General features: G+C 31.2%; 1 protein-coding gene across 1 annotated transcript in view; it reads left to right on the forward strand.

The window, feature by feature from the left end:
• The first annotated feature begins 406 nt into the window (after window positions 1-406).
• The window catches only part of LOC131848164 (ataxin-1-like), a 34,344-nt gene continuing 15,735 nt past the window's right edge, over window positions 407-19,015 (forward strand). Inside the window, exon 1 of the mRNA XM_059197933.1 lies at window positions 407-688. Coding sequence (XP_059053916.1) covers window positions 670-688 — 19 coding nt within the window. The 5' untranslated portion in view covers window positions 407-669. The remainder of the gene's footprint in view (window positions 689-19,015) is intronic.

Below are 19,015 nucleotides of genomic sequence, written 5' to 3' on the forward strand. Positions count from 1 at the left end.
CGTGTACTTTTCCATCGGATCCCGAGCTCGCGAAACCTGTTCGGTACGGCGGACATCGCCTTTCTTCGGATGAGATCTTCGAGTGGCAAGCGTTGCTGTGATCTGCGGCCTGCGATGCTGCGCCCGTGACCGTCTTGCGACAGTGCCACGAAAAGTAAGGATTACTATGGACCAGTCCTACTATCCGTTCATTCGGATGGTTCGCGTGTTCGAGCTGCCTTCCTATTTGCATGGCGCATTCGAGTGGATTTTATTTTTGTCTGGCGGCAGATGTGTGCGTAGAGCGAGTGTGTGTGAGGTGCGGTGCGGCTAGTGTGCGCGGTGGGTGTGTGTGCGCGTCGCGTTCCGCGTTCGCTGAGACGGCTACTCCCTGCTGGCCTGCTTTATTTAGGTTGTTTCTGAGCGTACCGGCAGCGCTAGGCCTGGCGCCCACCGCCACCGTCTCTCCAGTCCGTCTAGTCGCTGTCGGTCTCCTGTTACCTGTGCACATTTTAAATCTATGTAGAGCATCGTCTTCGTACCGATACGCAATAGTAAACAAATCGTTGTACTCATCGTGTTTTTAAATTGCTTATTCAAAAGTTATCTAGTTTTTCTAATTGTGGCGACAGCGCCGGAAGTGAATTGTAAATTCCATTTAAATGAATACCGTCGTGCAACATAAACGAAATGTTTACCGAAGCAAAAGGTAGGTACTGAACTGGCTTTAGATAAATCGAGTTAGATAATAAACTGATAGCGCTAATAAAAACCGGTTACTTACACGCTACTTGTCTCCAACACGTTTCTTGTCTATATATATTAATTCTGCAATTAAATTGGAAACTTACGACTTCGACGATATCTGCTAAAATGCCTAGTTAGAGAAAAGGCTGCGATGGGATAAAGATGATAATCGAGAAAACTCTATATGTAAAATTTTGATAAAAATGTAGCGCCCAGACGGATGTAGTGGACAGAACAGAACAGACTTTGATAGACCCACTTATTATTTGCTTTTTAAAAACCGAATATAGATTGAGAAAATACAATTGGATACACATGCTGATAAATTTGGTTTGTAATCCTAGTTAGTAGTTACATAAGTTTAATTTGAAAACATCTTAGGGTCAGCAAATTTCTTAATTTATAGATAGTTTATAAAAAAAAAGATCTATTATAAGTTAAGTCGGCATTCTAAGATAATAAACTACGACACGGCTCTGACTGTACATGGACGATTGTAATAGTGACTTGCAATGCAAACACTGATAGGTATGCAAATTATCACATATCGTAGGTAGTAAATACAAAGGTCGTTAAACAGGTTTTTTAGGAATTGCTTAAATTTGGCTTGATAATACAACTACATATACAAATAAATAAATATCACATGCATGCTTTGCTTTTGGTTAACTAACGTCTAACTATTCAATCATTTATTGCAGTCATGGTCTAAATCTAGCAGTGGAGTAGTCACAGGCGAGATCACGATTCAGTCATTTTAATTATCTACACGAAAATTTATTAATAATTATTGAGAATATTGTGTAAATTTTTAATAAATTTTGTGGAATGTCCGTAATTAATGTGTCTAGTCAAAAACTTACACTAAACATACGTATAGTGAAGCTATCATTCCTTCTCTCAAAGAAAATAGGTAGTACATAAAGTAGTCATTAGTCTCTCTGTCTGACATGACGTTCAGTCTTTCGTGGTATCAATTCTTTTTAATTTGTTTCACATTATAATTTAGTACAACTTATTTTCTCATCTCATATCAATTTTAATATCTATTTTCTAGGAAAGTCTATATTGAAGTAATTTTTTCAACGACCTTCATGGTTTCTATTACTTTACATCCTTATCTCTTTTCCATTCGTTATACCTACATTGCACAGTTACTTTTAGTTCCTTCTCATTTCTTTTAATAACCAAACTTTACGTTTACGTCTACTGATCCACTTGTATATACTTACATTTATCTCCTATTCAAGGACTTCTTAAAATTATGTTTCTAATATTCTCTGACCTTTATTCATCTACATTTTTCTCGTCTATAAATATAAAATATACATCATGATTGTTCTGTAAATTTGCATACACTGTTTATTTATTACTTGTATTAGTAATGTTTTACTAATTATTATTTTCTATAGATATACTAATGTAGGTATTTTTCGATGATAAAATTGTCTTTAATTCCTTGTTTACGTATTTGTAAAGTAATATCAAATATTGTAGATAAAGTTGTTAAAAATATTTTAATAATAGATTATTATTTTATTCAATTTTTATGTTATTTATAAATTCATTTTATATCCGTATATTTGTTAAACAAGTAGTTTTTGTAGATTAAATCAAACATAATTTACGATTTAACCGTCATTTTTTTACGCGTTTCATACACTTCGTTATGACTCGTCTTCACAGGTGTCAGCAAAATTCTTTGTTAAGTTTCACTAGTAGGTATACCATTGAAATATATGCAACAAATTAAAATTTCACCAATGCTAACTTCTTTTATACAATGCGACAGTTTTAAAGAGCCGTCGTCTTCCAAGAAAAGAGTTTCCCTTCTTCATATTATACCATCTAATAAATAGTTGCATAAAATGTAGTTTTACTTAATTTTCTTCTCTGAACGCTCAAGTCTATGTGAGTTATTAACTAACTTTCCTATGATTACAGGATTCTTTAATAAAGAACCTAAACACATAAATCTTCGCCCAACTAAAAGATAATCAAAATAACTACATTATCTACTAGTACTCAATTTACTATAATACAATGTAAGTTATATTGTAATTAATTATTTAAAATTAGAACAAATAGGAAAAGTACAACAGTGACGCGGTCGGCAATAAAGTACTGATGATAAACTTCGACCCTCGAGTACGTTGCTACATATAATTACAGTAGTCACTTCATCGTACTTGCCTCAAGGTTTAAAACTAAATAATAAGCATAAACTTTTGTTACAATATTCTACAATCGTACTACACTATCAATAGTTTGCTAAATTTGTACTGCACTAATGAGTCATTGTATCATATTTGTTTCTACTAATCATTAATGTGAGTACGGTTAAAATTCTCGAACCTACCGAAATCTACAGTTATTTCTATTATACATAAATTTTGCCAACAGTTATTGAAAGTATTAATAAAATTATATCAAATATAGCTACAGAGTAGTGATGAGCATTCTAAACGCCTAACTTGTGCAAGTAAAGTTGTTGTAAGTATATTAGTTCTATTTCTAACTCTGAATCTCATCTACACCCGTGCTGTTTTTGTCAATTTTGGTTACTAAAAATAACTAACAGAAAGACATTCTGATCATATAAAAAATTAAGGATTACATATAGTAAAAAGAGTTATAATATACACTTTGAGAAAGTGGTCATATTACTGTTAGTACTATTACTGCGTCTTAAAAAGTTATCTTAGGTACAGTATTGTGTATTAAAAAATATACATATATAGTTTTTTCTACAATCTGTAGCAGTATGGAGTCCGTGCTCATTATCAGTAGTACTGTACGTAGCTTAATATGCTATCCGTTAAAATACAAATAATAATTCGAAAACAAATATTTACTGTTTTCATTTACTATACATGCATCAGCCTAAATACGTGGGAAGCGTTTAAGGTAATGAGTTTACTTCAACGTTAGCTCTGAATTGACTTGATAATTAGGATATACGCACCTCAGCTTTTCTTTTGGGATCAAATATCAATAGAATCCGTACAAAATTAATGTATTTTGTATTAGGTACGGACTAGGAAAATTCCACGCATGGTATAACACTAAAATTGGTTACAATATTATTTAGATATTACATGCTAATTAAGCGTAAATATGAGTAAAACAAAATAAACATTATTCTACTATCATTGTTTATTACAAACCATATAATGGACATCATATTTTGTCATGCGGTTTTTCCTTATGTGGTAGATAATTAAACTATAATATAGGATTATTGAATATCATCTATGGGATTAGGTATATGTATATAGGATAGTTTTCCCGAAGTTCATATACTGAGATTTGTTTTGCCAAACGCCTTTAGAGTTGTTTGCAATAAATTATAATCACATGAACGAATCCATAGTAATAATTGTCACTGTATGTTAACAACTACTTATTAATTTAACTAGTGTGTTTTTGTACCAAAAATGTAATATTTTTTAACTGTTATCATTATGCATAGGAGCGTTATTTAACTTTTCAAAATTATTATTTATACTTGGGAGATGCGTGGTGTGTACTTTGCTTGGGTTGAACGATATATTATTATGTAGGTACATATGTCCACCTCGAATAATAAACCTTCGAAATAAAGATTTTTCAGCTGCAATGGTTTCGGTGATTCTCTCTACAAACATACTATATTCGAACTCTCTATTTACTTATAATACTATATTGTGGATATTATTGTATTGTTTATTTTGAATGTTGAATGAACGCAAAGACTTTGTACTTTAGATATTTGAATGGACGCTATTGCTATTTAAACAATATTTATTAATACAGTAATAATGTTTACTAATAGGTACAATCCCTTCTGTTTGTTTGTAAAGTGTTCTGTCTGTTCTCTCGTCTTAACAATTAATCTTTAATAAACAAACAGTTCGATGTTACTGTAGGCATATTGTCTATCGAACTATGTATATTATGTTTTCGTTATTTATCAATTACTAACCTTCACCTTTGCTCGGTACCTCGGCAGTTCTTGGAAGAAATCGTTAAAAAGATCCAAATATTCTAGAATCATGACAGAAACCTGTCCAATAATTGTATGAAAACAACAAGTTAAAGAAGTAAAAAGGAACAAATAGAAATGCTCAAATATAATTCGAATTAAATATGACGACACAGTTGATTATAACTAGTACTCGATTGTAAGATGGTAATAGGAGGAGAGATGGAGAAAACATCTTCACTTATTATTCATTACAATGTTTAATGGAAGTTAGGTCACAGCTGGATTTCTCTTTGAAAAGTAGACAACCGTTGTATTGTACATACTTCCTTTTGTAGAGAATTATTCGTTCTGTTTTATTTTTTATTTGCATGGAAGTAGTATGTTATGGTAACAAAATTGTATAAATAAAACAATCTTAGTGTGAATAATAATCTAAAAGCCACTGGTATTGTGTTAAAATTATTCTCAAAGAAGATATGAAAAATATTTTTAAAACTTAGGCAATAAATATCACGAAAGGACTGTGGAAAGCTGTTAAAAATATTGTAGCCTAAGTACCATCTGTCTATATAAATTTCCTACTTTTATATAGGTATACGATGCTATTTACATTAAGCGTAATTCATTACGCCACATTGGTTGTCCGACGTAGTTGTAGGTCTAAACATTAATTGTAGATTTATCTACTATGTATTTTGTACCTACATATGCATAGATATGTCTTATCAAACAGAGATAGCGTGTAATTTACTCCACAAACGTAAATAACTCTATCAATATATTTATAATTACAAATCATGAATTTAATATATTATTAGATGGGCTTCGTGCATTATTTGTATTTAAATAATTTCTTTTTTTCCCTTTTATAGGCATTCGACGGTGGCCCAGATATTAAATTTACTGGATATTAGTTTAAAAGAAAATAAATTTATTGTTATATTGAACAAACCTTTTTTTCTCTGAACAATAAAGAAATTTCTTCTCCTAACTCTACAACGTTTACTTTGTGTTCTAGAAGTTACTGTATGAATTATAAGTTTTGAATTTAAAAATATTCATTTATGTTTCATGAGGAAATTCTTTATTATTCTTAAAAGATGGTAAGTGTTCAAATTTTAGTTGTTCTAAGTTCTCTACATTTGAAGTTATATCTCGTTATGGTTATGACTTTTTAAGATGAGAACACACTTAGGAAACGTCCCTTATGTCGCGATTTCGTCAATCTGTCTCAGTACTATAAACTAATTATATTATGTATTAATTTTTTAATAATTTTAGGTTGGTGTAATATAACTATACTAATAAAATACAACCTTTTCTGTATAATACTAATGAATTTTATTATTCACTCAATAGTAATATTATTATTATATCGCTTTTTTACATATTACTATTATTGATATAATACACTATACTATTAATTCACGTTATCTGTGGACTGTGGTACAGATTAGAGTATACTACATAACTACTTTGTAGACTATATGTCCGTCAAAATCCTTCATCACTACTTCGCCAAAAAAAAGAATGGCCAGGGGTCACAGTATTTGAAAATGCTATAAATATAGTTAAATATATGATTAGTTTTTAGTAGTGAGTGGCGTTAAGTAACTGTATTCACGTGTACAGCGAAGTTAATCAATGGGCCTATACGCCGATGCAGCTAACAGTTACGTCAGAACTTTCGTGGCCACAACGTAGTAAGATGTTGTGAAATACAACACTTATGCAAGAATAATGTGATACTAAAATATGCCAAATGAACATTGCATACACATCATGTTAATATGGTGTTGCATCGTTGATATATTGAATTCTTTTTTTGGCAAACGAATAAATAGGTCATTAGTTCATGACATGGCCGGCTGATCTCTTGTGTTAAGTAAGAGAGAGAGTGCGATGCAGAAGTGTCTTTGTGTCTAAATAATCAGACAGAAAAGCCAAACCATCTGTTTCATATTTGATAAGATGTATTGGAAATTAAAATATGACCTACAATAATGTAGGTTTGTGTAAAAACTTTGTGACTAAAGTCAGAAAGTTTTTCAGGTTCTGTGACATTCTTTCGCAGTTAGCAGTTTCCATCACATGAGCCATTTTATTGTGTCGTATAAAAATACTTTTAAAGAACCGATAATGTTAATTGACGAAACCCATAACAATTTACTACGCCTAAAAAAGTGATTACGTACTTCCGTTTTACCGTTTCTCCCATTAGATAAGTAAGTTTAAGATTTCTTTATGAATGTATTCAGTATTAGGTTCACTGATCCACTTTCAAACAATGTTATCTGCATGTGACTGTTATGTGAGTATCTACTCGGTGGGCATGCTTAAATGAATAGAGTGCATTAGTCCGTTCCATTTAATTTTATCAACGGTGTGTAAGAAAATATCTTTTTCACGCAGAACACTTAAATTAAATTACTAAAACCCGACTATTAAATTTGGTAGTCGCGATCCAACGGTTTACCAAAAATGATTTCAAATATTATATATATATAATAGTTATGTTAGAAGAGATTTCAGTTTATTGTAATCAAAAGAAAGCTGTTATATCTAATGTAATTATAATTGCCAACAGAAATTTTGCACTCCAAGTCGTTGAAGAGAACTTGACAAAAAGTACCTTGTATACACTAAAAAGGCAGAGGAGACTAGATCTGCTTTTTTTAAAAATTCCACATAATCATAAACGCCTTAAGTGTAAAGTACATTCTAAAGATGATCGCCATGTCGCTCAATATTGACAATCCGCCCGATCATTCAGCTCGCTCATAATCATTATTATGATTACTATTATGATACCATTTAAGTACTATAATTATATTCAAAGATAAATGTAGATATAACATGCAATAATAATATCGTTATCTATCCGGGCAAACAAAGAATTTTTGAAAGAAACCATTCATTGTTTTCAATTTCATTTTATTTGCGTAATCTATGCACTGAGATAAGATATGACTGATAACTTATCCACACATATGATACGATTTCTATACGAGTTATACAAACGATAAATGTTGCATGAATTTAATGTAGATATTGCTAACTCTACATAAAACTAGCTAGATCGTATTATTGTAGAATTACATTTCAATACGCTTCTTTTCTATATATGTAGTAATTTATCTGTATTATGCAAGATGAATGAGTTAGTTACCTTATATCGTATTACCACATTGGTGCCGTGTCACGGATTAAACTTCGACCTTAGAAAGGTGTTTCGTAAGGTAGTAATTGCCATGAGACTGAGCAACAGGGAAAATGGCTACTAATGAGCTGATATGTAACTATGAATAAAATATGACCTTCTTCGGTACACATTCTAATACAATAATCGAAGTAAATAACTATATATTGGTCTTATGTAGAGATGTTTTAGAAACAATTAGTGAATGTTATAAATTACTCAGTTTACAGCAGAATTTTCTATGTTGCTTGTGTATATTATAGTTTCATTTTCAAGCCTCCAATTATGTTTTTAGATATAAATACACTTCAATGTAACTCGATATTCTCATATAATATGTTAATAAACAAACTATTTTCTAAGAATTACACTAGTGTTTAGTTCTTCAATTTCTTTGTTTGAGAAATATAATATAGTGTGTCAGGTGTGAATGACTACTAATACCAACAAATTAGCATTTTATTTATAGTGAAGTATACAAATCAAACTTGATTGATTCTTATCAGTAATGCATACTAATATTATATTAGGCATTCTTCTAAAAAAAGAAGGTAACAGCTATATCGAATGTATGCTTACTAAATCAAAATACCCATATAGCAGTAGGTACGTTACTTACTACTTAATCTTAATACGTGGAGTAAAAACCTTACGAAAATTGCGCGAAAAGTAGGAAATTTCGCACAATAATGTCAATCTTGTTAATTGTCAACTCAGCAAATCGAGGTTTGTTTCTGTGTTGTTATCTAGGTAATTATTTTAATACGTGAAACAGACAACATAGAGCGTTAATAATGTTAAAACTTATAATTTTAATTAATTAATGTCGAATTTCAACGACTGGGCGACCACTAGTAGTAATAATAGGCTATTTTATATGCATGGCTATTTAACAAATTCGGTCCGTTACTGTATGGTTAGGTGGCGTGGCCTTGCGACCGTAGTGCGGCGCACGTGTATGGTGACGTCACTCGCGCACGCACCGTCGCCGTTCAAGTTCAATGTTGACTATTAATTTTATCGTGCCTTTCCACCACCGAGTGGCTGTCAGCACTACACTAATTCTGTATTGTGTGTAACTAGAATCTATTAATTTTTCTATTTCAATTTAACATTTTATTATAAAACATACAGTTTGTTTCTTTGATTACTTCGCTTATTACATTCATGCTTTGCAGATTAGTATAAGTTGATAGCACATCTGATGATGACGACGATGATAGTAAACGTGAATAGCACTTGACATTGCGTTGTCTTACGAAAGGACTAACGAGTTAGATATCACAGAATGGTGTTGTTCTTCCAGATGCTGTAATTTCAGTTGCATTACCACACAGTTTCGTTTTTTCATTCATTTACTACAGTTTCTAGTCTTTGAACTTAAATACTCTTTTTCGAAACTTTTCATGTAGCTGTAAAGTATACGCAGGTATTTAAAAGGTTTACAAAAGAGTTGAAATAATCGAGATAATTTGAACGAGGGAGTTTTTATAAAATGGTCGTCAGGATGCATATTTCAGTCTCAACAATTTCAGCTGCCAAGCAACTTATTTTGTAACCTGTGTTTCGGTTGTAGAATGAGATTAGTGACAGTTAGAGACAGTGAAATTATAGGAAAATTTCAGGGGCTTCACATAACAATGTACCGTGGTACTGTTCTAAGCGTCGCTTAGCGCTTAGCGCTTACCACTTACCATTAGATGATCAGTTGACTTTTTTTACTATTACAATTATATAAAATAACTATATTTAATGTCAAACTTTTAATAGAATATACATCTTTCTAATTTATAATATTCGTGGCTGAAGTACGAAGTTCTTTAGACATTACAGTTTATTCAATTCACGTTTAATCTCAATGTAAAGCCTGACTCATATTGTTGGAATACCAGTGTTCCTCATAATAATACGAGTATATCATCATTGGGAATAAACATAGTGGAAGAGCGAACTCAAAAAATGTGGTACTTAAAAATAAATAATGCTATAATTGGAATATAAAGTAAACAAGAATCGAATTTGTATGATGTGTTTCTTTTTATGATGGTAATAGGCAATATATATGGAAAGTGTTAGGTACGTGTCCTTGACGCTTTACTATGAGACGCCCTTAGTTCCACTCATTCGTCATATTATATACTATTTCCGAGGACTAAATAATTCAATGTCATTTGTCAATCTTCAACTAAATAGAGCTCACAAAGAAGCTAGCTTTAGCTGGATGGATGAAATGGATGAGACAGAGGTACTCCTGCAAATGACTTTGTATAAACTCCTTGACCGTGTATTGTTGAAAACACTTTTATTCTACTTGTTTACGATAAATAGAAAGATATAATTTGTATCTCTTACAAAACAAATCATGTTCAGCATGTGACCGTGGACATGAAATGTATTTTTATTTTCCATTACCTATATTTAGTGAGACTGCGCAACGAACTAATAATATAGAGAAGACAGTATTTATGGACAGATCTACTAGCTTATTTCATCTAATATTAGATAATAACTGTTTATAATGTCAGTTAACTATACCTATCCTAGTTTTAGTTCATAGTATCACTCGGAGTGAGGTACATACGTGACAAGACTATCTACTATCAAAATATGATTTTATCACCATATACTACCTACACGTTTATTAAATTTGTCATATACTTTAAGCGTCACTTTTATCTACCCATTTTCATATACAAAGTACATACACTTATATGTAGTACGTACTAGAAATATTTATGATTATGATGACAATATACGTAGGTACCTTACATACTTTCTTTGTGAATATTTCATATAAAATATTGTTGCGTCTGGGAAATTTTACATGAATATATACAAGAATTAATAAAATTTATACACCTGTCAAAGAACATTTTAATTTGGCATATTCCAAGTAATCCATACCAATTATTATAAATGCGAATGTGTGTCCTTCTGTCAGTTAGTCACATTTCCATGAATAAATGGCTTAATTAAACAGTTCTAATTGACATATTAAATTAAGATAGATTATATATACCATGACAAATGCTAAAGTAAGTAGTTGAGGTCGCTGGTAACAGTTAGTATCATCTGAAAGGCATTTTGATAATAGTACGTGGGTTTTACGACGATCATTGGAATTTACTTTAAATCTGTGGTTATGAAAACATACTCGCGTCTGCGTCTACATGTTGACAGTTCCTAGAAGAACGCGTGCGCAACTGTCAACACGTACCATCCGTCGGGTACCATCCGCATGTGGTCACTTAGCCATTGTGACGTCAAACTGCATTCACTTCCGAATATTTAGTATTTACATAGCAACGTCGCTTGTGTTTTGTGGATATGTAATTAGAACTTATTATTAACCATTTTCCTCAAGATATGTTATTTATTATTATTTTATTTATCTGTTGCTAAGTGGTATAAAGGTATGTAGAGTTAATCGAGTGCTTTCCTAATTGAAATCAATTTTTTACGGGTACGATAATTACAGTTTTATTAAGGTATTTAAATATCTTATTTAAAACAAATATTATAACATATTATATTGTTTGTTTTGTAGTTACCTGCTATAATTTATATCCTATCTCTATAGTTAGTTGGCTGAAAATAAGTTAAACTATTTGCTCATAATTCTCAGTTGAAACTCTTTGAAATACACTGAAACCGTTTATTTGAACCTTATATGATCTATGGGTAATTTTACATAATTTAGACAATATGTAGTGGTATAGAAGATTGATTTGCCAAATTTGTTTAACAATTGGATGCTGAGAACACCAGCTTCTAATTTATGAATTAGCTAAATATCTAGCGTGGTCTACGTGACAAACGTCATCAGGTCCAACGAGTTTATCACTAATATATTTAATTACATGAATATCTACGACAGTATTATTTACATAAATACAATTATGCCTGATTATACAATGCTTTTTTACCTATATATTTGATATCGTCCTACTTTCTCCGCACATCACGTCAAGTACCTATCATCATTATCAGTAAAAATGATGTCAGTATCAATATTAATAAACACAATATCTGAAAATAAAGTATCTGTGGAATAATACTGTTGTTTTTGCCTCAAATTTAAGGATGTGATAAACACAATATTTCATATTTATTTGTTACTAGGTGAACCGCACAAATTCACCAGCGTCACATTTAGCCGAATAAAAAATAATGAAACATTGTTTTTTATTGCAGCTCTGCTTCTACAGATGGTAGCGTGATATTATATGGCATATAGCATTATTCTCGATGTATATATATATCCAATAAATAAAGAATTTTCAAAATCAGATAAGTAATACTATAGAAAATCCCAAATATCCAAACTCTCTAACATTACTTCTTTATAATATTATTAAATATTAAATTGGCCTATTTTCTTCTTATTGTAGAACGGTGGGGTCAGACAGATGATGCCACGGGTCAGATGTATTCGTTTTATGTCGCTTGTGATACCTACCTAATAACAGCAGCTGGATACGTGCTATCTTATCCACAACACCCGATAACAGTAATAAAAATAAGCATATTTAATCCAACAGCTGTCATGTAACCCGGGAAGTGCATGGAATTGATAACGGAATTAAATATTTGCAAGTTAAAACCAGTCATTTATCAACAAAAACCTAGTTTATAGGGGTCGATATACTTTCGGTAGTACTGAAATAGAATTATGAAGAATGATGATAAGCAAATGTATTTTACAAAATGGAAACTTTAATAAAAATTTCATTCTTTTTGAGATGTTAATAAAATATTTATATGATACATTTTATTACTATTTACTAGATAGAGATTAAAGTATACCTAAATTGACATGAACGAATAAAGTGTAAACACATAATACATTTATCTTTGTACCCGCGACACGAAAGAGAAATATGACTGTCAGAAAACGAAACTATGTGAATCTGCAATTGGATTAGTGCAATAAATTAGAAAATATAAATATTTTCAATGAAGAAATAAGTAAATTTCTTCTGAAGACCATTGTCACGATTCAACAGTTTTGTCATGCATTGAATGTATACGTTACACATGTTCTTCAATAATATAAATATCTACCTATAGATATGAGATATTATCCTGCAAATGCAGTAAATACCTGCCTAGGTAATGAAAAGAGAGATTACATACATGTAGATAATCAGTATAGTTACCGTTTTTGATGTCAAGGCATTTGACAAATGACAGATCGACATAATAAATACCCTAGGTACCGGTACAATAAGTTAGTGTACTCAGGTACGGTTTCTATCAAAATAACAATTATATAACGTTGTATCTATTAGTTTTACACCAGGTCCCTACGTGGTATGAAAAGTAACATTAGTGTTACTAGAGTAGGTCTCTACATATGGTACATCTCTTGCAATACAAACGTACCTTACCTGTTGCTTTATTATTTATTTTCGCTGTCAACTCATTATAAACACGCGTAAAAACAAGTGATCTATAACGAACATTTACTTCAGTGGCAGTTGATAACTTTGATAACACTGTTTGTTTTCATTATAAAGTCAAACTTCTCGGATAAGCGTTGTCAAAATAGCTTTCTGTCACGTGATTAATTACATCATCTTACCCAGTCAAGAGATATATGTAATGTGCGATTTAAAAGGTTAGTCGCTTACACTTGAACAGACCAGCATAGCCCTTACACACCCCCATATATAATTAAAATTCGATGGTTACAACGCAGTCATCATTAATAATGTAGCTACCGCTTTTAACTAACATATCTGTTTTTTAACTGTTATGGGTATAGATTTTGGAAGTAATGATTGAAGTAATAATCTACAATGCAGGTGGCATTGTAGATTATTACTTCTGAAAATGAGTTTTATCTTATTGTCGATTAAATTATTCAACAATACAGAAATGCAATAAACTCTACATACAAAGAAAAAACATAATATATTGTTTTTTGGTAAATTTATAAATAATCAATTAGAGTTTCAATTCAATTCTGAATAGTAACTGTAGTAATCTATAATCATAAAGTTATCATGAAAACACGGATTTATAACTGTAACTTCAGCTTATCACATAATTATCAATACTATATGTAATCTAAAATTGTAATACCGTGTTATAACCTTGAGTATTGTAAAACACACGACATACTCTTACAGTTAGTCATTGCCCGTACCTATTACAATGTTTGCACAGATGATCGCTGTTAACTGTGCAATTCCAAGTCACATTCGGCAGTCGAAATAGAATACGTGACGAGTAGGTAAACAACGTAGAATACTATTAACGTCGTGTTCTTTTCAAGCGCTTAATCGAGTATCGTGGTTCGAGTCAATGTGGCGTTTAGCTTGTTACTGTTTAGCATACAATGGCTACAATCCTCGGTAATTCCTACTGTTGGATGAGTCACGCGGCTGTTCAGATCTACGTATTCGTATTCTAGAGGGGCCAGCGTCCGCCTACACTGGAACCACTCGCCAATGGAATCTAAATCGATAGGCAATAACTGTTCACACGAGGTCAGCATTTATACGTTTGCAAATACTACTAAATAGGACACGAACATACTTTAAAGGTGTTGCCTGTATTAGGTCGCTACGAACGCGCCGCGTTAGGCACTGACAGTTAAGTGCTTATGCATCAACGCTTGTTTGTTCTCATATACATATGTATGGGCGATTGTCTTTTGCATTTCTGATTAATTTGTTCATAATAAGAAAAATGTAGGCAAACTGCACAAACAGTATAAGCTTAAGTAGGGGTTCATGAGAATAATCTTCAAGCAACCGTTATAATATTATTGTGAGATACAATGATATTGCGATTCCACAACTCTTCGTTGTTTAAGTCTAACATTCTAAAGTGTGTGAATTTAAAATAACCGCTTGATAAATTCTTTATAACTATGTTTATACTACTACGGATATAAAAATATTTAGATTAGAATACAAATGTTCACTGCAGCATGTATATAAATATTAGATATTTTTAGTTGCAATATGGCTGACCTACTTAGCACGGAAAGTTTTGATTTCGGAAGTCCATTATATTTTTAGGTTAAAGGTCCAAAACAGTTTTTTAATGATAGTAAACAATTAGCTAACGTAATTCAAAGTGAACGTAGCATTGTTGGCAAGTTACGAGGATGTCTTTGGCAGTGTATAATGTATCGACACGATCGATTAATCGAGCATCAACGACTATTGATAGGCACTTGGCTGTATTATAAAAAAAAACCCTTTGGCATGACATCAAATCCCTGTCTCTGTAGATATTTCTACGACAGACGATTTGTTTTCACTTTTATACTTTATATTCATAGTATTTTTTAATAAATAGGTAACTATAATATTTTTAATTTATTTATTTAATTTAATTCCTCCAGATTTGTACATATATGCAATAATAATATTTATACTTAGCTGCAACTACTACCACAAATGATGCAACGTTATAATTATCTATTTACCACTAGAATCATCAAATAAAATACGATAGAACTTGAAGATCATAAAATATATCCTACATTCACGACAGTGTCATGTCAATTGAAATGAAATGCAATACAAGAATCGTTGAATATATTATTAGATACTCTACCTACAATTTATATTGCTATTTCAATAATCTCTTTGATTTCCGGTAGACGTCACACAAACGTAGTTCATGAAGAAAACTTTATTAGACTATTTTCTGATGACTACTAGGGTAATGATACATTGAGATGCACATGACATTTTACGTTTTCACAGTGTTAAAAATGTCAACCTTAGCTACCATTTTACGGTCCAAAGGAACTTTTAAGTTAACGGGACGTTAGCCTTGTGCCTAGTAATGCAGAAGCGATCTGAAATAGCGTCCATTTGGCGTCGTGGGCGGACGTTCTGACGTTCGTTCCATGTGCCCAAATTAAAGTAGTTATACCGCTTTGTTTACTTGGGATTTATCAATTTCCCAGGTCACTTAACTGTACATAGAAGTTTAAAAACAATTCTTTACATAACCAAGCATAGTTAAAGGCATTAGTATACAATGTGTATTCGATCATTTTAGTTTTACTATTACATGGTAAATGAATTATAGAATCCGAGGTGCTATAAACTTTTAATTTGTTTGGTATTTTATCTGGAACATAGCACTAGTCTTTTTATAAATATATTATGTATATTTAGAACATCGAACAACATTGATGGCATTGACGGGTATAAAAAGAAGCATTATGTGTCCACAAATATACGAAACGTGTATGCTAAAACATGACGATTGGTTAAGCTGTTAAAGCGCCAAAAGGTAACAACGAAACTCACTTTCACATATCGTAATATTAGTCAGGATATTTTTCACTTCAACAATTTAATTAACAACCAACAAGTGTGAAAAGATGAAAGGCGAAACTGGTCAGGTAAAAACAAAATCGACGAATTCAGTACAGGTAGTAGATACATGTGTATTTTGCGTTTACTGTTACAAGGTATCTAGATAATACGAATAGAATAATAGTCTTTTCTATTTATACTGTCTCTATTACTACTGGAGTACATTTGATATTTGTATTAGATTTTTTGTATAGGTACAAAATATACTCACAGTACGATCTCAATTCTAAATAGTACTACGATTACTTAGACTTCAAACTTGTTTTTAAAACTACCATCACTGGATTCTATCTTACTGTATAAAGTCGAAATATCAGGAGGTAATAAAAAGTTATAATCGCACTTACGTAAACAACCATGAAAGAAGTTTAATTAATGTACGCAGGTTTATGATAAAGTGTATGTTAGGTAAACCTATTTATCAAAAAAATATCTGTTTTCATGTATAGTTATAGGTACATCTTTCATTTTGATTTATTACAATTAATATAAACAAGCGATGTTTGCTATGTTGACAATAAAAAATGGTAATTAAACTTTGAACTGGCTAATTAAGATTGATACTTATGTTGAACATCGCATACGTAATTACTTTCTATTTTATAATATCATACTGCAATCATAATTTTGCCATATTATCTTTTACTAAGCGTGTAGTTAATCTATTTATGTTTATTTTTATTTCGGTACGGTGACGTGTTGACATGGGCACCAGCCCTAAGGGGTGCCGCCTTAAATTTCATATAGATTATTGTCATGCGACAAAATAAACAATTCTGAACATTACTTATCTGGCTTGTGACCTAGTGTCATGTGATCCATGGATACCCAAGGGATGCAATGGCATAGGGCACACCTTTGCCAACGGCCATGTGTTATGATAGATAACGTAACAATACACGTATCTGTCTCACTACTAATCAGAAAAATACGTTATTTTATAATTTAAATATAGAATAATTGAAATGGATAAATTGTATTTCCATATAAAATATAAAATTAAATTAGGTAAAATAGCTCTTCCTTCCTTCCTTTTAGTCTTCAAATCACATATGTACTTATCCTGAAAATAAGCATAGGAGTACAGAGAGAGAGAAAATTGTTAAAAATTGTTGTTAATTATTTTTCATTGAAAAATTAATTAAAACCAACTCTGACAACATTTTCTTTTACGGTTATGGTAATGCTAGTTACATTACCACAACCCTAAAAGAAAATCCGAGTGGTATAATATATAATCTTTTCTTCAATATTAGAACGCCATCTGTTTGATTGTTTCTATTACTTGGAGTTCGTATAAAGCACGCCTGCTCCACGTGTAGATAAGTTGGCCAATCGACCAAATTTAATGCATATTAGCAAAACATAATAGTGTCATCGTAATTAACTGGATTCGTAAATTAGCTAATAACCAGTTTGCGGTCATTGAACTCTGTTTAATGTTCATTTAACAGCAACGCTTATCGTTCCAATAGTTTCTTTGAATTCCAAATAGCCGCACCGTAAAATTTTGCGCAAATAACTTTCGTCCGTAACGGGTCACTTGGCGTAAACAAAATAACAGTATGTTGCACCTATATAGATATTTAGCGAGTAACGATTTGTAATCAACTACAGAAAGAGAAGGTACTCAAATCAGATGTGTTTATTATAGCAATCTATCAAATAATCATGAACAAATTTTAGTTAAATGTGTTTGCTTTCTATGTCACATTTTTTTCAACAATTAAAGTAGATATGTTATGAAGTATCTATTTTTATAGAATATCTAATTTTTAAGCTCATACACAAAAGATTATCAGATCATAATGAATATACTTCTATATTCACAAGTTTCAAGTAAAGTTAAGAAGTAAACTTTATAAAAGTAAGTCATCTGCATAGGTACCTCAGTCTCATGTGTTACAATAGCCTAGCAGCTTGCTTAGTAAGCTATGTTGCGGTTGAAGATTGAGATAACGCATTGAATTTACAGGATAAGAGGCATCTAAGTACCCATAATCGCAATGTATGAGTGGTATTCATAGCGTCATATGATAGAGTGCTGTTCATGTACATATATAGATGACGGTTGTACATACATACATACTACAGTCATCTTGTATGACATTCCAATAACTTAATAAATAAATGTAACAAATTGCCACATATAGTCGTGTAGATACTTAATTGAAATAATGTGACTAACTTTTTCTTCTTTAATTAAAAAGGCATTGCGGAACCACTTTTTAAAGGTACATCGTGATTATGTAAATTGACAGTGTTTAGAAACATTTGTGATTTGACGTTATGATCGAAACGATTATTTTTTATTTAAATTTGGTCAAGTGTGTGCTAGTGTGTTCAATATATGTAAGTATCTAGGTAGTTAGTCGAATACTATCATTAGAAATGTAAATTGCACTTATTTATTATAGAATGATTATTGCCGTATAAATATTAATGTTATATGTATTTATGTAAGATGTTACATTATAATACTAATAATATACCAAATATTATAAAATTAAATTTTATAATATTTGCAATAATGGTAATACAATGGTCGACCTTCCTTATTTATTATGATAATTTAGAATACATGTGTAATAGTGTTTGAAAATATACATGAATATAATAATGTAATTTTGAGATTTATTGTTTATATCAAGTGTTACATTATGGGTTGGTTTATTCTATAACATATAGTGAAGTTTAAAACTTATTAGAAACTTTTAAACAATAACAAGTACGATACGAAATACACATGTAACTACTTAGCTTTTACGCATT

This window comes from Achroia grisella, unplaced genomic scaffold, assembly GCF_030625045.1.
Source record: "Achroia grisella isolate CSIRO2021 unplaced genomic scaffold, CSIRO_AGI_Agris_v1 utg546, whole genome shotgun sequence".
NCBI lineage: Eukaryota > Metazoa > Arthropoda > Insecta > Lepidoptera > Pyralidae > Achroia > Achroia grisella.